Genomic DNA, 23292 nt, shown 5'->3' on the forward strand with positions numbered 1-23292 from the left:
GGGTTCTCTTGTTTACAAAAACCTCCCTCATCGTAAATCACACCAGGTTCCAGTGTCTTGACCATGTGGCAAGAAAGAACACTTTAAATGGTGAATTCAGAAAGTTTATTAATCATTAAAAATGTATCAAGTCAGAAAGATAAAAAACAGAGTGTCGATTAACAGTTAATAGAGAAAGTTTAACTTTAACAATTGAACAGACTTCTCTCCATCCCTCTCAGACCAGGACATGAAGTGACCGCTCCAAAAACGTGGATAACTTGTAAAACCAACAGCTCTCAACACCTCTCTGTAAACATCTCTCCCTCCACCTCTCTCTACCAAATTGCCTTCCCAAGACCACTTTTTTATACTTTAAAAGTGCCGAAAGCCTATCTTAGCCAATTCCCATAAATCTTCAATTATAAACTAAAATAGACATGAGTTTTCAGATGATTTGAAAACAAATGAACTGTCTGCTGAAAGGGTTAACTTTTCTACAGAACCTGAAGGGATGGGGAGTGAGCAGAAAAAATTTGGCCCTCAATAATACCACTTTACACAAGTATAAAAATCAAAACAAACTAGATTGTAATCGTCATCTCTTAATTTTTTTGTTATATTCCACAACCTAATTATTTTTATTTGATCAGTTTTTGTTAGGGATGGATAACTTCTGTTCTTTATAAACTGCTTCACTCATTTTGTTGATTCTACATGGGCTCAGAGAATCAGAACCCAGACTTTATCATCCTTATCCTTTTTCCCCTTTTGCCACCACTCCCTCTGTTTTGCAGGAAGGTGGTGGGGATTCCAATCAGACCGAATCATTTTATCATAAAAGTTAAATACTGTGGATGCTGGAATCTGAAACAACAACAGAAAATGCTGGAAAAGCTCAGCAGGTCTGACAGCATCTGTGGAGAGAGAATGGAGCCAATGTTTCAGGTATGGATGACCCTTCATAAGAGCTGTTATGAAGTGTCTTCCAGACTTGAAACGTTAGCTGTATTCTCTAATAATTTTATCGATAAGTTTCTTGTTCTTAGTTTCCAAACAGCAGGTAAGAGACCTGTCCAGTCCTCACTCGAGCTTTGATTTTTTTCACTGGCCATGCTTGGGTCAGTTTATAACCATTAGAATCTACTCTGAGGTCTGCTTTTCAGTCCAGTGCTATTTGGAGAATACCGTTACTGCACCGACTAACGGGTCACAAGTCCCTCACAGTTCTTATCACAAATTTGGGATAAAATAATTTAAACAATGCCTGAGAACGCTTTTTAACTTCTTAACCAACTATCTGCCACTGTTTGTTGATTGGTCAGACCTCCTCTTCACAGATTCAGGAATCTCAGCCGCTGAACACTAGCCGGTCCTGGGATAAGTTTAATTCTAACTCATTCTGAATAAATATTCTCACCAGGTCCTCTGTTGGGGCCCTGCTAAGCAGCTTTAATGGTCCGTGATTGCAGAAACTGAGCAGTCACAGGAATGTGGTCAAGATAGTCCAGTCCCACAATGCCTCACATTCAATCTGCAGTCCTTCAATTATAACAGAACATGTGGCTGTATGTAGCTGCCTCGGCCATGGTCAACCCCAACGCTGCCTTCCTGAACTGCTACAATGCCTGAGGTGTAAGTACACCCACAGTGCTGTTAGGGAGGGATTTCCAGCTACACATTCCAGACTTTCACTGGACTGTAGGTGGATACCAGATTGATATATTTCATTCAACCACTCCCAAGTTGAGTTATTCCAATTTCTTTATTGTCCAAGACAATATATTCACAATATCTTTAAAACAGAAATTAAACATTCCCATTTGATTTCAGGTATTAACATATTCTGTTAGTTTGTTCTTTATTGTCAATGTCAAGCTGGGGTTGTTCTCCTTGGAGCAAAGGAGGTTGAAGGGAGATTTGATAGAGGTGGACAAGATTCTGACAGGTTTAGATAAGGTGGACAAAGAAAAGCTGTTCTCATTAGTTGATGGAACAAGGACGAGGGGGACACAGATTTATGGTTTTGGGTCAGAGATGCAGCGGGGGATGTGAGGAAGAATATTTTGATGCAGTGAACGGTAATGACCTGGAACTCGCTGCCTATGAGGGTGGAGGAAGTGGAGACAATAAACAATTACAAAGGAAATTGGATGGGCATTTGGGGAGGTTTCAAACAGAAATGCTGACTAAGTATCTCTGAATTTCCTCACACCCGGTCACTCTGTGATCCGTGTGAAATTTGAAACGAGGTATTCGCAACAAGTCTCAAAGAGCATCAGCCCACTGGAGGCAAAGTCATGAGACCGGCCAGTCCAGCAGAAAGAAACCCCCCGACCCTCCCCATTGACCAACTGTGAGAATGAACAAAATGCAGTCCTGGATGTAATTGAGAGCAGAAACAATAACAGCAGAATCCAACCTCTGTGAACTTGTTGGTGCCACAGCAGCTGGGATGAAATTCTGAACCCTTTTTATACACTGAGCAGGTGGACGGTTTCTCCCCAGTGTAACCTCGCTGATGTCTCAGCAGGTGGGATAACTGAGTGAATCCCTTCCCACACTGAGAGCAGGTGAATGGCCTCTCCCCATGTGAACTCGCTGGTGTCTCTGCAGGTTGGATGAACGAGCGAAACCCTTCCCACACTGAGAGCAGGTAAATGGCCTCTCTCCAGTGTGAACTCGCTCGTGTGTCCGCAGGACGGATGACCGAATGAATCCCTTCCCACACTGAGAACAGGTGAACGGCCTCTCCCCAGTGTGAACTCGCTGGTGTATCCGCAGGTCAGATGACCGAGCGAATCTCTTCCCACACTGAGAGCAGGTGAACGGCCTCTCCCCATTGTGAATTCGCTGGTGTCTCTGCAAAGTGGATGAGACAGAGAATCCCTTTCCACACTGAGAGCAGGTGAACGGTCTCTCCCCAGTGTGAACGCGCTGATGTGCCTGCAGGTCGGATGACCGAGTAAATCCCTTCCCACACTGAGAGCAGGTGAATGGCCTCTCCCCAGTGTGAATTCGCTGGTGTGTCCATAGATTGGATAACTGGTTGAATCCCTTCCCACACTGAGGGCAGGTGAACGGCCTCTCCCCAGTGTGAATTCGCTGGTGTCTCTGCAAAGTGGATGACACAGTGAATCCCTTTCCACACTGAGAGCAGGTGAATGGTCTCTCTCCAGTGTGAACTCGCTTGTGTGTCTGCAGGTGGGGGAACCGAATGAATCCCTCCCCACACTCAGAGCAGATGAATGGCCTCTCCCCAGTGTGGTTGCGCCGATGAGCATCCAGCAGAGAGGGGGCTCTGTATCTCTTCCCACAGTCCGCACATTTCCATGGTTTCTCCATGGTGCAGGTGTCCTTGCCTCTCCCTTGGGTGGCCAATCAGTTGAAGCCTTGTCCACACACAGAACACGTGTACAGTGTCTCCCCGCTGTGAATGGTGTGGTATTTATTCAGGCTGTGTAACTGGTTAAAGCTCTTCAGTCAGTGCACTGGAACACTCTCACTTGAATGTGGAAGTGTGTTGGTGCTTTTTCAGTCAGATTGATGTTTGAAATCTTTTCAAATCTTCCAGATTCAATGGCCGATGCTATTCAGGTCCCAGGGAATATGACTCTGCCAGATCTAGACGTGACGTTTGAGATTTTAGCCTGTGATTCCTCTTTCAATATCCTGCAAAACAAGTTGACACAAGTCATCAGTGTCAGTACAGGATCGAAATTCAGAACAGACAATTCCAGTTTCTATGGAACATTCTTTCTCTCTCAATCCCCAAAAGCTGTGAATCTCCATCCCACACACTCTCCCTCCATTCTCACTCTGCTGTATCTAATATTCACCCTCCCAATTCTCCTGAAGGTGCTGATTGACAGATCCATGCTCACTGCTTCCTGTCCTGGACCCAGAGAGCTGATATAACTGGACTAAAAATGTGTGGAATATACAGACTGGATTCACTTCCTTACCCTTCAGTTGCTGCAAGTCCCCAATTTCCCCCAGAATGAGAAAAGAAATGGAAAGGGGGAAACATTGATTTCCTCCCAGGTGTTGCCGAGAGGAGGAAGATTCAATCATTGGCCCACTTCCGCATTGTGACGGCACAATGGAACATCGCCTGAATTAGCCAATAGGAATAAGTCTGTTCCCATGTGACGTCCTGTGGTTCCAGTGCGCAGGCCCGGGCGCGCGTCCACGGGAGCCCCGCCCCCACCCATTGTTCCCTTCCCCCTGCACCAGATCCAGCCAAGGTTTCCAGGCAACTGGCTGACGGCTCCGGCCAGAGCGAGAAGCCGCTCGGTGATCTCCCCCTCCCCCCTCTCTCTGCGGCTGCTGCTCCAAAAAGAGATCGAGAGCGACCGCTGGCGGCAGCCGCACTGCGCCTGCTCCGGACAGCTCGGCTCAGCAGCGCTCTCTGCGCCTGCTCCGGACAGCTCGGCTCAGCAGCGCTCTCTGCGCCTGCGCGCTGGGCTGCCAGCTGAGGGAGTGGGGGAGGGGACTTTGCAAAATCTCTTCCCATCATTTTCTTCCAAGTCCCGCAGTTTGATCTGAAACAGAACAGCTTCTGTTTGTAGCTTCACCACAGACTCAAACTTCACACACAGACTCAAACCTCCTCCTCTGGACAACATCTGTGAGGAAAACACTTTCTTTCTCCCCCTGGGAAATACAGAGACAGAGAAATTCTCTGGAACTGGAATTAGAGCCAAATATACTGAGGGGGAAATGTTTGTGATTTTGTGGAACCTGTTTTTATTGCCTGAGCTTTTTAAAGTGTAATTTATCTTGTCTATTCAAATACTGTTTCTTAATGCATGATTCAGTGATGTTAATTTTAGATTAATTTTTAAAGTAACTTTTTTTTAAATGAAACATTGTCTTTTAGTTTATTCTATTGTGATTTGTGGGAATGTGTTTATTATAAGGTGACCATGAGGATCATAACAACATTGATATGTCTGGTGTTGTTATATGGTGCATATGATGTGGAGATGCCGGTGTTGGACTGGGGTGGGCACAGTAAGAAGTCTCACAACACCTGGTTAAAGTCCAACGCGTTTATTTGGAATCACGAGCTTTCAGAGTGCTGCTCCTTCTCACCTGATGAAGGGGCAGCGCTCTGAAAGCTTGTGATTCCAAATAAACCTGTTGGACTTTAACTTGGTGTTGTGAGACTTCTTACTATATGGTGCATGATAAGACTATTATTTATGTATTTGTATTACAGTTGATTTTGTTTAATTCCAGAATAGTATTGTAACTACTCTGTATATTTTCCAGTCAAAGAGTCATCAGAGCACAAGATAAATCAATTCAGCAACTTGAGTCCGTGCCAAGTCTCTGTCGGGGAATTCACTCAGTGCCATTTTTCCTCGATATCCCTGTTCCCCAGTACGTTTCATTCCTTCAAGTGCCCGACCAATTTTATTTTGAAATCACTGGTCGTCTCCACTTCCACCACTCTCATCGTCAGTGAGTTCCAGAACATGATTCCTTGCTCCCTAAGTCAAGTTCTTCCGCACCCATCTGTATCTCTAATCATGTAATAGAGTTCTGAATATTGCATACATTTTTAGTTCACTAAATATGCAAATTTTTTATATGTTTAGACACAAGCCTGTGTGAAGATTTCGGGAATATGTGTCCTGTACATGAAACAGTCAGCACGGATCTGTCGATGAGGATGAATCAGCACCCTCAGGACAATGTCTATTTCAGGTCCAGCAAAGTGAGAATGGAGGGAGAGTGTTTGGGATGGAGATTTACACATTTTCAAGAATGAGAGGAAAGAATGTTCCACAGAAACTAGAATTGTCTGTTCTGAGTTTTTATCCTGTACTGACAGCAATGATTTTTGTGAATTTCTTTCACAGGCTATTAGAAGGGGAGAGTTTACAGACACAAATCTCAACAAACATGACGTTAGGATCTGACAGAGTCACACAATTATTCAGGATCTGAATACCATCGGCATTTGAAACTAGAATGGGAAATTTTTGTCTGTTCCTTCAAACTATTTAAACATCAGTGTGACTGGAAAATCACTGAGACACATTCACTCGAGTGAGAGTATTCCAGTGAACTGACTGTGGAAAGAGCTTTAACCAGTTACACAGCCTGGAAAAGATTGAAGGATTCACAGTGAGGAGAGACCATGTATGTGTTATCCACGGGATCAAACCTTCATCTGAACTTGGAGATGTACAAAGACACTCAGACCATGGAAGTGGAGGGACTGTGGGAAGGGATTCAATTGCCCCTCGAAGCTGGAATCCCTTCGATGCAGCCACACTGTGGAGACACCGTTCACCTGCTCTGAGTTTGGAAGGGGATTTCGTGATTCATCCACCCTGAGGAATCACCAGCGACTTCACATCAGGGAGAGGCCATTCACCTGCTCTGAGTGTGGGAAGAAATTCAGCGATTCATCTGCCCTGCTGACACATCAGCGGGTTCACAATGGGGAGAGACCATTCACCTGTTGTGTGTGTGGAAAGGGATTCACTCAGTCATCTACCCTGCAGAACCACCAGCGATTTCACACGGGTGAGGGACTGTTCCCCTGCTCAGAGCGTGGGAAGGGATTCACTCACTCATCCCTCCCGCTGACACACCAACGCATTCACACTGGGCCGAGGCCATTCATCTGCTCCGAGTGTGGGAAGGGATTCACTCAATTATCTAGTCTGCTGAGACACAAAGGATTACACACTGGGGAAAGGCCATTCATCTGATGTGTGTGTGGAAAGTGACTCAGTGAATCATCCAGTCTGCTGGAATACTGAGGCACCTCCCCCAATAAGAAACCTGTTAAATGCTCTGACTGTGGGAGCTGCTTTAAAACCTGAGCCTGCCTCAGGGTCGACCAGCGCATTCACACTGAGGAGACCCCGTTCAGGCACTCTCACTGCAAAGAGGTTCAAAACATCATCTGACCTACTGAAACATCAGGGAATTCACACTGGGGAGAGACCCTGATAATTCCCACTCACTTTCAGCGATTTATCATAAAACCTACCAGATTGGAAGCTTCTGCCTGAAATTTTATTTTCCCTTCGTTTCCAAACTGAGACCATTCACCTGCTCAGTGTGTGGGAAAGGATTCACTTGTTCACCCAAACTGCTGACACACCGTGGCAGTCACACCGATTAGTGATCTTTTGGATGCTCTGACTGTGGCTGTTAATTATATCAATAAGTTAAGGTTAAGTTTATTCAGATGGAGGGCACTGATTAGATAGTTATAATGAGCAGGTAAAAAGTGGGACTCACTAATATAGCTTGGAGTCAGAGTTGAACCTGTAATGTTTGATTCTGTGAACAAATCTGTCCCAAATAAAGATTGACTCCACCCCAAGGCTGTCAGGATTATAACAAGGTAACAGAAAATGCTTGTCTAATGGTGAAGGTTGGAAACTAAAAGAAAGTATATTTCAGACGGAAGCTTCCAATCCCAGCAGCTTTTGTGAGAAATGACTGAAAGGCAGTGGGAATTGTCAGGGTCTGATTACCTGCTGATGCTCTCGGAGTCTGAACCATACAACCAGTGGAAGAATGAAGTGGCGATGTGGACACGGGTTACATCCCGATCAAGGAGGAAACAAGATCTGGCCTTGGCACTGTCACTTCCTAACACAAGGAAAATCAGCAACAAAGCATTTTCTGATCAGCCAAACTGCAAGTTGATAACTGCACTGGCACGGATGATTCATGTAAAGAATTCACTTCAGGTGGTTGGAGGGTAGAGTCCCTGTCAATTGGTCTATGGGAGAAATCCCCAATTCCCCTCTGTGCCGGGCGATCGCCCTCCTGCTTTAAAGGGATACAATTAGTTCCATTTTCAGTCATCAATTATCTGATTGTTCCATGAAAAGAATTGCTCAAAGCAACAAATTATTGGAGATACCAGAAGAGGGTTTCTTCATGTGTAACATTTGGGTTGAAGAAAAACCATCTTTTTCTTCAATTTGTTTTGAAACACTGTTTGTGTGAATTTTTGCGATCCCGGTCAGGACTGTTAACGTTTGCAGAGAAATTCGAACACCCAGTGATTAACTGAAAGAATTACATCACAAGATTCCACATTTTTAAACAAAAACAAACTTTACTGTATGTTTAAATAAAATTTAAAAAGACAACACTACAAATTGAATACTACACTCAATAAAGATTTATGATATAAACCGAGTTCTATTTTTTTACTTCACCCCAAGAGTTTCTTTATACTTAATGATAGCTTGAAGTTTCATTCACTTCTGGTCCTAGGACCATCCCAAAGGTATGTCAAAGCTCTCCACAATTCACTTTAATTCTCCCCAGTACACCAGATATTCTCCCCAGGCAGCGGGCGATCGAGGAGGCCGTCCATCCTGACTGTCTGCCCCTCTACTGCGGGTACATTCACAGCCAGGTGTCCCTGGAGAGGGAGCATGCGGTGTCCACGGGCGCGGTTGATGCCTTCCGTGCCCGCTGGGCACCGCAGGGGTTGGGGTGCGTTATCGACCCTGATAATCACATTTTAATTTGATGTTTTTAAGTTTCCTTTGTACTTTGATTTTTGTTCGGGCTGTTCCCCCTCCTTTTGGGGAGCTGCCCCTTTTACTTTGTCCTGACTTAATTTGAGTTTGTTTATTCGGTTTGACCTAAAAAGAGGCCAAGAGTTTATGGGAGTCCATCCATTATCTTTTCACTAAACAAGCCTCCAATTTTCCTTTAAGCTCTCAAACTGTGGACTCCTCAGTCTAAACATGGGCTTCACTGCATTCTTGCTGAGGCATTTAAATGTTGGAAACACCCCTGGTTTCCAACGGTCCTCTAGGCTTCTAGTTCCACAGCTGGTTCACAGCTCCTGGTCCCAGAACTGGTGGCTTCCAAGCTGACTGCAGACTGTCCGCTGGAACCAGGTCATTGATTGGAAAGGACTCAAAGGTTCCGGGGAAAAGGCAGGAGAATGGGATTGAGATTTATCAGCCATGATCGAATGACACAGCAGATTCGATGAGCCAAATAGCCTAATTCTGCTCCTATATTTTATGGTCTAATTCTAACCAAGGCTCCACCCTGAATCACATATCTCCATGGTAACAGAGACCAGGTGGAATATCTGACAGATATTTAGCTTCAAAACTAAACCTTTTTTCCTGAGGTTTGCATGAAGAATGAACCTAACAAAAACAGTACAATAATTGTCAGACCCAATGTCTCCAGCTAAAAGATCCAGCTGACTTTTTACAGTTCTTACTTCTCGAGTTTTGACTTCTTAAACCAACATGGGCCATGCTTTGTGACTGCGAATTCCCTGAGGGTGTTTTTGTCAGATTCTCAACACAGGTTTTCCATTTTTTAAAAGCAATTCTTGCAACTAATTCTTATTTCTAAAACATAGGAATTATGAAATTAGATTTTTGTAACAAAAACAGGAAGAAATGAAAATGTATCACCTTCATAATATCCCATTTAGAATATTACAATATACAACATGCTGTATATCTTAACAACAGCCATGATCTTATTGAATGGTGGAGCAGGCTCGAAGGGCCACATGGCCTCCTCCTGTTCCTAAATCCACTGTTTTCCTGTGTTGATCTATCTTATAACCTGCAATAGACACAATAATCCCTCCATTGTCTACTTCACATTCACAAGTCCAGCTTGGTAACAGCACACTGCTGGGTTCCATGTCCAGGAATCTCAGTCCACTGAAGATGGAAATTACTGCTTGCAGTCTTTTCTGACGGTTTTCTTCTTACAATAATTATAGTCCAAAGTTCCTCCTGCAAAAGGAGAGTCTTCATTGCTGTTCATTTGTGAATTTTCAAGTTCTATTTTGAAAACAGTCTGTACAGAGTTCACATTTTGAAATTTATTTTCTTCCATGTTTGTAGTTCCTCCATTGTTTAAATCCAGAGAGAATATTCCACTCAATTCCACATTGAAACTGTTTTCTTCTTGCTCAGTTATAGCTGATTCCTTTATTGTCCAGGACAATATATTCACAATATCTTTAAAACAGAAATTAAACATTCCCATTTGATTTTAGACAGGAACATATTCTGTTCATTTGTTCTTTATTGTCAATGTCAGGCTGGTGTTGTTCTCCTTGGAGCAAAGGAGGTTGAGGGGAGATTTGATAGAGGTGGACAAGATTCTGACAGGTTTAGATAAGGTGGACAAAGAAAAGCTGTTCCCATTAGCTGAAGGGACAAGGACGAGGGGGACACAGATTTCTTGTTTCGGGTCAGAGATGCAAGCGGGGAGGGGAGATGTGAGGAAGAATATTCTGATGCAGCGAATGGTAATGACCTGAAACTCGCTGCCTACGAGGGTGGAGGAAGTGGAGACAATAAACAATTACAAAGGAAATTGGATGGGCATTTGGGATGTTCCAAACAGAACGAAGAACAAAGAAAATTTTGTTTTCTCAAAGAAAACAAAAAAAAACAAAAAAAAGAACAAAGAAAATCCATCAAGACATCATTTGACTGAGTTTGGCAGAAAGGGACCGACGCAGGGTTACATAGAACATAGAACATAGAAAGCCACAGCACAAACAGGCCCTTCGGCCCACAAGTTGCGCCGATCACATCCCCACCTCTAGGCCTATCTATAGCCCTCAATCCCATTAAATCCCATGTACTCATCCAGAAGTCTCTTAAAAGACCCCAACGAGTTTGCCTCCACCACCACCGACGTCAGCCAATTCCACTCACCCACCACCCTCTGAGTGAAAAACTTACCCCTGACATCTCCTCTGTACCTACCCCCCAGCACCTTAAACCTGTGTCCTCTCGTAGCAACCATTTCAGCCCTTGGAAATAGCCTCTGAGAGTCTACCCTATCCAGACCTCTCAACATCTTGTAAACCTCTATCAGGTCACCTCTCATCCTTCGTCTCTCCAGGGAGAAGAGACCAAGCTCCCTCAACCTATCCTCATAAGGCATGCCCCCCAATCCAGGCAACATCCTTGTAAATCTCCTCTGCACCCTTTCAATGGCTTCAACATCTTTCCTGTAATGAGGTGACCAGAACTGCGCGCAGTACTCCAAGTGGGGTCTAACCAGGGTCCTATAAAGCTGCAGCATTATCTCCCGACTCCTAAACTCAATCCCTCGATTAATGAAGGCCAGTACGCCGTACGCCTTCTTGACCGCATCCTCCACCTGTGAGGCCGATTTAAGAGTCCTATGGACCCGGACCCCAAGGTCCTTCTGATCCTCTACACTGCTAAGAATGGTACCCTTCATTTTATACTGCTGCTTCATCCCATTGGTTCTGCCAAAATGGATCACCACACACTTATCCGGGTTGAAGTCCATCTGCCACTTCTCCGCCCAGTCTTGCATTCTATCTATGTCTCGCTGCAACTTCTGACATCCCTCCAAACTATCCACAACACCACCTACCTTGGTGTCGTCAGCAAACTTACCAACCCATCCCTCCACTTCCTCATCCAGGTCATTTATGAAAATGACAAACAGCAAGGGTCCCAGAACAGATCCCTGGGGCACTCCACTGGTCACTGACCTCCATGCAGAGAAAGACCCCTCCACAGCCACTCTCTGCCTTCTGCAGGCAAGCCAGTTCTGGATCCACAAGGCAACAGCCCCTTGGATCCCATGCCCTCTCACTTTCTCAAGAAGTCTTGCATGGGGGACCTTATCGAACGCCTTGCTGAAGTCCATATAGACCACATCCACCGCTCTTCCTTCGTCAATGTGTTTGGTCACATTTTCAAAGAACTCAACCAGGCTCGTAAGGCACGACCTGCCCTTGACAAAGCCGTGCTGACTACTTTTGATCATACTAAACTTCTCTAGATGATCATAAATCCTGTCTCTCAGGATCCTCTCCATCAACTTACCAACCACTGAGGTTAGACTCACCGGTCGGTAATTTCCCGGGCTGTCCCTGTTCCCTTTCTTGAATATAGGGACCACATCTGCAATCCTCCAATCCTCCGGAACCTCTCCTGTCTCCATCGACGATGCAAAGATCATCGCCAAAGGCTCCGCAATCTCCTCCCTCGCCTCCCACAGTAACCTGGGGTACATCCCATCCGGTCCCGGCGACTTACCAACCTTGATGCCATTCAATAGTTCCAACACATCCTCTTTCTTTATGTCCACATGCTCGATCCTTTCTGTCCACCGCAAACCAGCAGTACAACCACCCAGATCCCTTTCCACCGTGAATACCGAGGTAAAGTATTCATTAAGCAGCTCCGCCATTTCTAACGGTTCCGCACAAACTTTTCCCCCTTCACCTTTTAAGGGTTGGAGTCGGTGGGATTCGGGGGGGAACTCTCCACCGGTTGGGGATGTACCAGGTACAGACGAGGATGGCTGTGGTTGTTGGAGGTCAGTCATCACTGCAAGGGTCACTGCAGGGTTCATCTAAAACTCTGCTGGCCATGTTTAAACTCACATTAAGTGTTGTTCCACTATCACCCTTGTGCACGATGATCCACCCAGTAAAGCAACAACTTAATATTAAAATTCTCATCCTTGGTTTCAAATCACTCCATGACCTTGCCTGTCCCAATATCTATAATCTCCTATAAGCCCCACAACCCTCAATATATTACACTGCTCTAATTCTGGTCTTTAGTTTGTCCCTGACCTTGCTTCACCAGTGCAAGCTCTACCTTCAGTTGCTTAGGCTCCAACCTCTGGAATACCATCCCTACACGTCTCCAACTCTCCACCTCGCTTAACTCATTTAACACACCCCTTAAAATCTACCACTTTGACCAAACTTTTGGTCATCTAACCTAATATCTTCTTTGTGGCTCAATATCATACTTTATTTTACAATGCTCCTTGGATGTTTTATTATTTCAAGGCGCGATATAAATATATTTTGTTGTTCCTCATGTCTCCTGGGCCTCATCATTTTCAGCTGCTTCATTAATTACCGTCTCCCCACCGTAGGGTCGGAAACGGGGATGTTCACTGATGATTGCAGTGTATATTACCATTCACAACTCTGAATACTGAAGCTGCCCGCATGCAGCGCAGGACCAGGACAACATTCAGGTTAGAGCTGATTGTCAATTCATACTGACACCACATAATTATCAGGAAATATCTATTTCCAGCAAGAAAATCTAACCATCTTCCCTTGATATTCAATGGCATTACCATCAGTGAATGTCCCACCAGCAATAACTTTGGGGTTACCATTGACCAGTCATTTAAATACTGTGGTTACAAGAGCAGATCAGAGGTTGGGAGTTTTGTGGCAGGTTACTCACTTAATGACTCCCCAAAGGCTTGCCATGATTCACAAGGTATAAATCAGGAGTAAGGTGGAATATTCCCTACCTGGATGAGTGTATCTGCAACAATTTTGTAGATCCTATCCAGGACAAAGTAGCCCGCCTGATCAGCATCTCAAATACCACCTTAAACATTCACTCTCCACCATTAGCCCACAATGGTGGCAGTGCATCCCACATATTAGATGCACTGCAAGAAATCACCAAGGCTGTTTTCACAGCATGTTTGAAGTCGGAAAATATACCTCTATAGGCTGGTATGAGTCAAAATACAGTCATGCTTTATTCTCATAAGCTTATGGGAGAACTTGACCCCTTGAAAGCGGAAGCCAAAGTTCTCTCTGAACACAAGAAGCATGGATATTTATACATCAGGGTTCCCAATACAAGTCATGAAGCAAAGTCCAGTTAACAGTCCTTGATCATAAATTATAGTTCCTTTAACAGCTTCTGATAGTCTCTGGATCATGGTTAGAGACCATCTGGTATCCTTGGGTCATAAAGCACAATTCTCCTGGTAGTCGAAGCCAAGGTGTCACCTCTGGTCCCCTGCTCTTCCCGCAGCGTTTCCTTTGAAGTGACTGAGTGACTGAGTGCAACTGTCCCAGTGGGAGTCCTCCTTCAAATGGCCATTCTCACACTCTACCATTTGCTTCCTTTGTTTAAATCATACACAAGCCTACGAGAAAGAAAGACTTATCCCCTAACATCTATATTTAACTGTCTGTTTTATCAGAATGATATAAACAAGCAAGGGAACCATGAACAAATAGCTTATACTAAAAGTAAAAGCTGAAAGACATGAACAAATGGCTTATATTACTACCAGGAGCAATATAAACAAAAAGGAGGCTCGCCACAAGGAAGGGCTATGTTTGTGATACATTCCAGGTACAAAGTTCAACCTTTTAGGCACAAAATACATTGAGTACAAAAAACATTAACCCTTTCCCTTCTTCAATGTTCCAAACCCTAACTTCTACCACTTGAAAAACAAGTGCAGCCAGCGTATGGGAATGCCACCATCTGTAAATTGTACTCCACATCACACACCATTCTGACTTGAAAATCAATCACCATTCCTTCTCTGTCACTGCATCAAATTCCTGGAACTCCCTAACAGCGTTGTGGGTATACCTACACCAGATGGATTGCAGCAATTCAAGAAAGTGGCTCATTTTCTTTACAAGAGCAATCAGTGATGCGCAATGAATGTTGGCCTTGCCAGTCACATTCACATCCCCTGAAAGAATAAAACAAAATCCTCATCCCTGGTATCATTCTCAGCCATGAGTACTGCAGTTATCAATGAACAGCTCCGCTTTCGACTTTATGATGGGGGGAGGGTCATTGGTGGAGCAATGTCAAGACACATCTTAAAGTCACTATCGTATCTGCTTCCACTACCTTCCCCGGCAACGAGTTCCAGGCACCCACCACCCTCAGTGTAAAAAACCTGCCTCGTACATCTCCTTTAAACCTTGCCCCTCACACCTTAAACCTATGCCCCTGGTAATTGACTCTTCCACCCTGGGAAAAAGCTTCAGATTATCCACTCTGTCCATGCCCCTCATAATCTTGTAGACTTCTATCAGGTTGCCCTCCTCAACCTCCGTTGTTCCAGTGAGAACAAACCACGTTTCTCCAACTTCTCCTCATAGCTAATGCCCTCCACACCAGGCAACATCCTGGTAAATATTTTCCGTACCCTCTCCAAAGCCTCCACATCCTTCTGGTAGTGTGGTGACCAGAATTGAACACTAGATTCCAAGTGCGGTTTAACTCAGGTTCTATAAAGCTGCAACATGACTTGCCAATTTTTAAACTCAATGCCCCGGCCGATGAAGGCAAGCATGCCGTATGCCTTCTTGACTATCTTCCCCACCTGCATTGCCACTTTCAATGACCTGTGTACCTGTACACCCAGATCCCTCTGCCTATCAATACTCTGAAGGGTTCTGCCATTTACTGTATATTTCCCATCTGTATTAGACCTTCCAAAATGCATTACCTCACATTTATCCAGATTAAACTTCATCTGCCATCTCTTCGCCCAAGTCTCCAACTGATCTATATCCTGCTGTATCCTCTGCCGGTCCCCATCGCTATCCGCAATTCCACCAACCTTTGTGCCGTCCACAAACTTACCAATCAAACCAGTTACATTTTCCTCCAAATCATTTATATATATTACAAACATCAAAAGTCCCAGCACTGATCGCTGAGGAATGTCACTTGTCACAGCCCTCCATTCAGAAATGTACCTTTGCACTGCCAACCTCTGTTTTCTTCTGACTAAATATCTCGAAACTTCCTCACACCCTGTCACTCTGTGATCCTTGTGACATTTGAAACCAGGTATTCACAAAAAGACTCAAAGAGCATCAGCCCACTGGAGGCTGAGACCAGCCAGTCGAGCACAAAGAAACCCTCTGACCCTTCCCATTGACCAACTGTGAGAATGAACAAAATACAGTCCTGGATGCAACTGAGAGCAGAAACAATAACAGCAGAATCCTACCCCGGGAATCACTCGTGAACTTGTTGATGTCTCAGCAGCTGGGATGAAACTCTGAATCCCTTCCCACACTGAGAGCAGGTGAACGGCCTCTCCCCAGTGTGAACTCGCTGGTGTATCCTCAGGTGGGATGACCGAATGAATCCCTTCCCACACTGAGAGCAGGTGAACGGTCTCTCCCCAGTGTGAACTCGCTGGTGTCTCTGCAGGTGGGATGATCGAGTGAATCCCTCCCCACATTGAGAGCAGGTAAATGGTCTCTCCCCAGTGTGAACTCGCTGGTGTGACTGCAGGTTGGATGACCAAGTGAATCCCTCCCCACACTGAGAGCAGGTGAATGGCCTCTCCCCAGTGTGAACTCGCTGGTGTGTCTGCAGGCTGGATAACTGAGTGAATCCCTTCCCACACTGAGAGCAGATGAACGGCCTCTCCCCAGTGTGAACTCGCTGGTGTCTCTGCAGGCTGGATAACTCAATGAATCCCTTCCCACACTGAGAGCAGGTGAACGGCCTCTCCCCAGTGTGAACTCGCTGGTGTCTCTGCAGACTGGATAACTGAGTGAATCCCTTCCCACACTGAGAGCAGGTGAATGGCCTCTCCCCAGTGTGAACTCGCTGGTGTGTCCGCAGGTGGGATAACCGAGTAAATCCCTTCCCACACTGAGAGCAGGTGAATGGCCTCTCCCCAGTGTGAACTCGCTGGTGTGTCCGTAAGCTGGATAACTGATTAAATCCCTTCTCACACTGAGAGCAGGTGAATGGCCTCTCCCCAGTGTGGCTGCGCCGATGAACTTCCAGCTCTGATGGGGCTCTGTATCCCTTCCCACAGTCCACACATTTCCATGGTTTCTCCATGATGCAGGTGTCCTTGCCTCTCTCTTGGGTGGACAATTAGTTGAAACTTCGTCCACACACAGAACAAGATTACAGTCTCGACCCGCTGTGAATGGTGTGATATTTATTCAGACTGTGTAACTGGTTAAAGCTCTTTAGTCAGTGCATTGGAACACTCTCACTCAAGTGTGTCAGAGTGTTGATACTTTTTCACTCACACTGACATTTCAATTCTTTTCAAATCGACAGACTGGACAATTATTTCTCCTTCTGGATTCAAAGTCCGATGATATTGAGGTCCCAAGGAATATGACTCTGTCAGATCGAGACGTGACATTTGAGATTTCGGCCTGTGATTCCTCTTTCAATATCCTGTAAAATGAGTTTCCAAAAGTCATCAGTGTCAGTACAGGATAGAAATTCAGAACAGACAATTTCTATGGAACATTCTTTCCTCTCTCATTCCCCAAAAGCTGTAAGTCTCCATCCCACACACTCTCTCCCCATTCTCAGCAGGTCTGGCAGCACCTGTATGGAGAGAAAAGAACTGATGTTTCAGAGCTTTGACAAAGGGTCATTTAGACAAGAAACACCATTTTCTCTCTTGGTTTCAGATTCCAGCATCCGCAGTAATTTGCTTTTATAAGGCTGCAGATACCTCCTTCCCAAGTAACATGCGTGTGCCCAAGACATCACCACTTGGTTCCCTTATTTCTTTCGCACCCATGGTGCTCTCCGCAGTAAACACAGAGGAGAAGTATTCATTAAAAATCTCACCCATCTCCTGTGGCTCCACACACAGATGGCCATACTGATTTTTAAGGGGATCTATTCTCTCTCGAGCCACCCTTTTACTCTTAATACAGCAAAAGAACCTCTTGGAATTTTCTTTAATCTTACCTGCCAGATCCATATCAGACCCTCTTTTTGTCCTCCTGATTTCCCTCTTCAGTATTTTCTTACACTTTTTATAGTCAGAGTGATTCAATTGTCCCCGATTGCCTAAACCCAATGTATACTTCCTTCTTTTACCTCACCAGAGCCTCAATGTCCCTTGTCTGCCAGAGATCCCTAAATTTACCATTCTTTCCCTTCATCTTAACAGGAATATACTGCCCCTGGATTCTTGATATCACACTTTTAAAACCTCCCATTTGCCAGTCATTCCTTTCCCTTCAAACAAATTCACCTAATCGACATCTGCTAGATCCTGCCTAATGCCCACAAAAGTGGCCCTGCTCCAGTTTAGGGCCTTGACCTGTGGATCTGTCCTATTTTTTTCCAGAACTATTTTGAAACTATTGGTGCTCCCAATAGTGCTCCCTGACTGACACTTCAGTCACTTGCTCCACCTCATTTCTTAACTGTCTAATAGAAAGTGAGTCCAGGAATTGATAATGAAAAATAAGGAGCTGGGAGATGAATTGAACAAGTATTTTGCCTCGGTGTTCACAATAGAGGATACAGTTCAAACTCAGAAACAGCTGGAAATCAGAAAACAGAAGTGTGGGATGAACTCTGAAAAAGCACAATTCCCAGGGAATTCCCTGACTTGTCCTCGGGTCCTGCTGGGCTTCATTCTCGGGTCTTAACAGAGTCAGATAGTTGATGTGTTGTTCAATTTTATAAAATTCCCCATCGGGAATTGGATAAAGGGAAACTGGTGGATGCGCTGTACTTAGATTTCCAGAAGACATTTGATGAGGTGCCACATGAAAGGTTATTGCAGCAAATAAAAATTCATGCTGCGGGGATAACATATTGGCGTGGATAGAAGATTGGCTAACAGCAAACAGTGGGCAGAAATGGATCATTTTCTGGTTTAAGAGAGAGAGAAACCTGGGCCAACCTTTCCAGAGTCTGCACCCTCCCTGGATTCACTTCCTTTCCCTTCAGTTGCTGCAACTCCCCAATTTTCCCCAGAATTTGAGAAAATAAATGGAAAGGGGGTTGAAAAGAAAGTGTTTTACTCACAGATGTTTGAGACAGGAGGAAGTTTGAGCCTGTGTATTCTGTCTTGATGCTCTCTCCACTCCCATTGTTTTGTTTCTTAAAGACTGGATTAGTTGTAAGTATTCGCATCCCAACCATTATTCATGTAAATTGAGTCTGTGTCTTATAAGTTCTGTTTGTGAACAGAATTCCCACTCACCTGAAGAAGGGGCTCAGAGCCTCGAAAGCTTGTGTGGCTTTTGCTACCAAATAAACCTGTTGGACTTTAACCTGGTGTTGTTAAACTTCTTACTGTGTTTACCCCAGTCCAACGCCGGCATCTCCACATCATGAATACTCAACAAGTCAGGCAGCCTCTGTGGAGAGAGAAACAGACTCAATGTGACCTGTCATCGGAACTGGGAAATATAATATTATTTCCCGCAACTGAAAGAGACACTTTACAGCCTTCAGAACAAAACTGAGCTCAACAATTTTACACCACAATCTCTGCCCCCATTGTGTTCTGTGTTTCGTTGCTGCTTTTTTCACCTCATTTCCCACTTGTTTACTTTACATTCAGACTATCGCTCACCAGCTATTCACACCTCATCCAGAACATCTTTTGTGTCTTTACTTGTCCCATTACCACTCGTTTTGGTCTTGGGCCGTGAAACATTTTGTCATTTTGCAGATCTTTCATTTTGTCCTTTTCCACCTCCCTCTCTCAATTCTTCAGAGGTCAGTCTTTGACAAAGGGTCATCTGGACTCGACACGTCAGCACTTTTCTCTCCTGACAAATGCCCGTGACCGCTGAAGTGCATCATGGGCATTCAGCCTCTGATCTTCGGGTAAGCGTTCTCCAAGGCGGCCTTCACGACACACGACAGCGCAGAGTCGCTGAGCAGAAACTGATAGCCAACTTCCGCACACATGAGGACGGCCTAAGCCGGGATGTTGGCTTTATGTCACACTATCAGTAACCCCCACAACTTGCCTCCTGGACTTGCTGGCTGTCCTGTCTGGAGACAATACACATCTCTTTAACCTGTGCTTAATGCTCCCTCCACTCACATTGTCTGTATCTTTAAGAACTGGTTGGCTGTAGAGATTTGCATTCTAATCAGTATTCTGTAACTTGATTTTGTGTCTCTGTGCACTGTTTGAGAGCAGATTTCCACTCCATCTGACGAAGGAGCAGCGCTCCAAAAGCTAATGGTATTTGCTATCAAATAAACCTGTTGGACTTTAACCTGGTGTTGTTAAAACTGTTACTCTAAATATATCCCCATCGCTCTGGGTGGGAGTGGAATTGATGATTTCTTGACTGTCTGTCTGCACTGCTGCCTCACAGTGCCAGGGACCCGGGTTCAATTCCCAGCTTGGGTCACTGTCTGTGTGGAGTCTGCACGTTCTCTCCGTGTCTGTGTGGGTTCCCTCCGGGTGCTCCAGTTTCCTCCCACCGTCTGAAAGATGCGCTATTTAGGTGCATTGACCCAAACAGGTGCTGGAGTGTGGCGACTCGGGGAATTTCACAGTAACTTCATTGCAGTGTTAATGTAAGCCTTACTTGTGACTAATAAATAAATTTAACTTTTAACTTTAATTTTGTGAACTCATAGAATCGTAGAATCTTACAGTGCAGAAGGAGGCCATTCAGCCCATCGAGTCTGCACCAACCACAATCCCACCCAGGCCCTATCCCCGTAACACCACATATTTAACCTGCTAATCCTCCTAACACGGGTCAATTTTGCATGGCCAGTCAACCTAAGCAGCACATCTTTGGACTGTGGGAGGAAACCGGAGCACCCAGAGGAAACCCACGCAGACACAGGGAGAATGTGCAGACTCTGCACAGACAGTGACCCAAGCCAGGAATTGAACTCAGGTCCCTGGCGCTGTGAGGCAGTAGTGCTAACCGCTGTGCCACCATGCCGCCCTCATCTCCTTGAACAAATAGTAAATTGTAGAGATTATAAAGTTTGAATTGTAATATCTAATGGTGTAAAATATCTGGGAGCAGAGTGGATGTGATAAAGGCTGGAATACAGACTGTGGGAATGAGGCTGAAACTGCTGTGCTCAGTGAATGGTTCTTATTGGAGGGAGGGATGTAGCGGGATCTTCCTTGTTACTCCACTTACAGGCCGATGTTTGAGGGTCTGCCGATAGCTGTGAGTGTCTCTCTCTTACAGGCCTTGAAATTTCAAAGGCTGGGGAATGCTGCACTGGGGCAAGTCCACAGGAGAGAGCGCTGAACCAGGCTCACCGTTTATAGCTGACCGGTAACCTGATACTTATATCACACAGCCATCCCAAAACCCCCACCAAGGCCTGAGTGATTCTCTCCCTTGTTGGTGGGACAATGGCCACCCTGCACCCACTCCACTCGAGTAGGTCTCCAAGAGAGAGAACAGAGAGACTCTGTCCCTTTTATCTCCTGACCAGCAGTCTCCCTTGAGTGAGCGGGTTCGAATCACTCAGATCACCCTCGGTTCCAGACTCCGGATTTATGGTAAGGGATATTGAAACTGTGACCTCGTCAGAGTGCACTGATGAGAGAACAAGAGGCAAGATGGACTCCAAATGAGTTTCAAAACTTACAGTGATTTATTTAACAATAAAATCAACCTCTTCAATACCCCACCACACATGAATAAAACTTATACTTCATACTACACTATGGGAGAAATGCTAATGGGTACAACGTATTACTGAACTTTAAAATTACAATACACCACCCCTCCCCTTGCCTCAACCTCTATCCTATCCTCGGGAGCTTCACAAGGTTGGCTGGGATACTCACAATTCTAAAAGGGGTTCCTTTGTGGTCGGCTCGAATGTCTTAGTGCAGGGTCGAAACGGAAGAGAGCTCGGTCCTGCTTGTCTGTGTCACTGCTTGCGATTCTGGAAGAGAGCTTGGTTCTGCTTGTCTGTGTCCCTGCTTGCGATTCTGGAAGAGAGCTTGGTCCTGCTTGTCTGTGTCACTGCTTGTGATTCTGGAAGAGAGCTTGGTTCTGCTTGTTTGACTCTCAGCTCAATTTAACAAAAACACCTTCCCTGCCCCCGTAGGTGATTTTCAAGGACAATGGGGCTTTCAATCACCGGCAGTTTCAGTTTAATTTAGTCAAGTCCACACACAAAAGGCTGGAACTGCCTTGACCCCCTGTGGGTCATTATTTCAATGTCTTCTGTGGATGGGCCGATTTCTGTGGCCATGGACTCCCTGCTGGTCTGTTTACTGTCCTTTGTCCTTCTGATGATTCGATCACTGGTGGATCTGCCTTTTTGGCCACTTGCATATTCAGGGACCTCACACCTTTCTTTCTCTTCGCACAGCCCACCGACAGGTTATGTTTGTCCTGCCGAGCCTTCTGGGGGTTTTTATCAGCCAGCAGCCAGAGTTGGCCACTTTTAAACTGCTACGACAACGGATGAATGAACACCGCTCGACAATCATCAGGCAAGACTGTTCTCTTCCTGTGGGGGAGCACTTCAGCAGTCACGGGCATTCAGTCTTGGATCTTCAGGTAAGCGTTCTCCAAGGCGGCCTCACGACACACGACAGCGCAGAGTCGCTGAGCAGAAACTGATAGCCAAGTTCCGCACACATGAGGATGGCCTAAACCGGGATGTTGGATTTATGTCACATTATCAGTAACCCCCACAGCTTGCCCCCTGGACTTGCAGAATCTCACTAGCTGTTCTGTCTGGAGACAATACACATCTCTTTAACCTGTGTTTAATGCTCCCTCCACCCACATTGTCTGTACCTTTAAGACCTGGTTGGTTGTAGGGATTCGCATTCTAATTAGTATTCTGTAACTTGATTTTGTGTCTCTGTGCGCTGTTTGAGAGCACATTTCCACTCCATCTGACGAAGGAGCAGCGCTCCAAAAGCTTATGGTATTTGCTACCAAATAAACCTGTTGGACTTGAACCTGGTGTTGTGAGACTTCTTACTGGGTTCACCCCAGTCCAATGCTGGCATCTCCACATCACTTTTAAACTGTCAGGTTTCTCCTGAGTCCTTTTAAAATATGGAGGATTGCCCTGAAACTTACAGGGATGGGAGGAGGGAGAAAGGGATGGATGGTGAGAGGGAGGGATGGAGAAGGGAGGGAGAGTGAGGTGGATGGAGGGAGAGAGGGATGAATGGGGGTGAATGTGAGAAGCTGAAGTTTACATTTGAAGAGGTTCCCAGTCTCTCTGATCAGCTGAACTGGGGAAGCTTTTGCGCAGACTGCACTGCTGCTGTTTCCCCTCTTGTAAGAAGTCTCACAACACCAGGTTAAAGTCCAACAGGTTTATTTGGTAGCAAATACCAATATGGTATTTGCTACCAAATAAACCTCTTGGACTTTAACCTGGTGTTGTGAGACTTCTTACTGTGTTTACCCCAGTCCAACGCCGGCATCTCCACATCATTTTTAAACTGTCAGGTTTCTCCTGAGTCGGGTACACCTGTTCGGGTACACTGAGGGAGAATTCAGCATGGCCAATGCACCTAACCATAATGGTATTTGCTACCAAATAAACCTGTTGGACTTTAACCTGTGAGACCTCTTACCGTGTTCACCCCAGTCCAACGCTGGCATCTCCACATCATCCCCTCCTGTCCACCAGAGGTCGCTGTAGGCCTCCCAGCTGCTGCTCCTCCCAGTGTCACCTGTTGCCCACTCCAGCCCCTCCAGTACACCTCACTGGAGCCCCGGGCCATTCTTGCCATCCTGCCAGGTCTCGGGTACTGAGG

General features: G+C 45.4%; 1 protein-coding gene across 1 annotated transcript in view; it reads right to left on the bottom strand.

Moving 5' to 3' along the window:
• LOC144486078 (uncharacterized) overlaps nucleotides 1-23292 on the bottom strand; it is a 142004-nt gene that overhangs the window by 112140 nt on the left and 6572 nt on the right. The window contains exons 3-4 of the mRNA XM_078204191.1: nucleotides 15859-16579; nucleotides 2605-3148 (exon numbers count right to left, since the gene is read on the bottom strand). Of these exons, the coding sequence (XP_078060317.1) occupies nucleotides 2605-3148; nucleotides 15859-16579 (1265 nt within the window). The remainder of the gene's footprint in view (nucleotides 1-2604; nucleotides 3149-15858; nucleotides 16580-23292) is intronic.

The sequence above is a fragment of the Mustelus asterias genome, unplaced genomic scaffold, assembly GCF_964213995.1.
Source record: "Mustelus asterias unplaced genomic scaffold, sMusAst1.hap1.1 HAP1_SCAFFOLD_285, whole genome shotgun sequence".
NCBI lineage: Eukaryota > Metazoa > Chordata > Chondrichthyes > Carcharhiniformes > Triakidae > Mustelus > Mustelus asterias.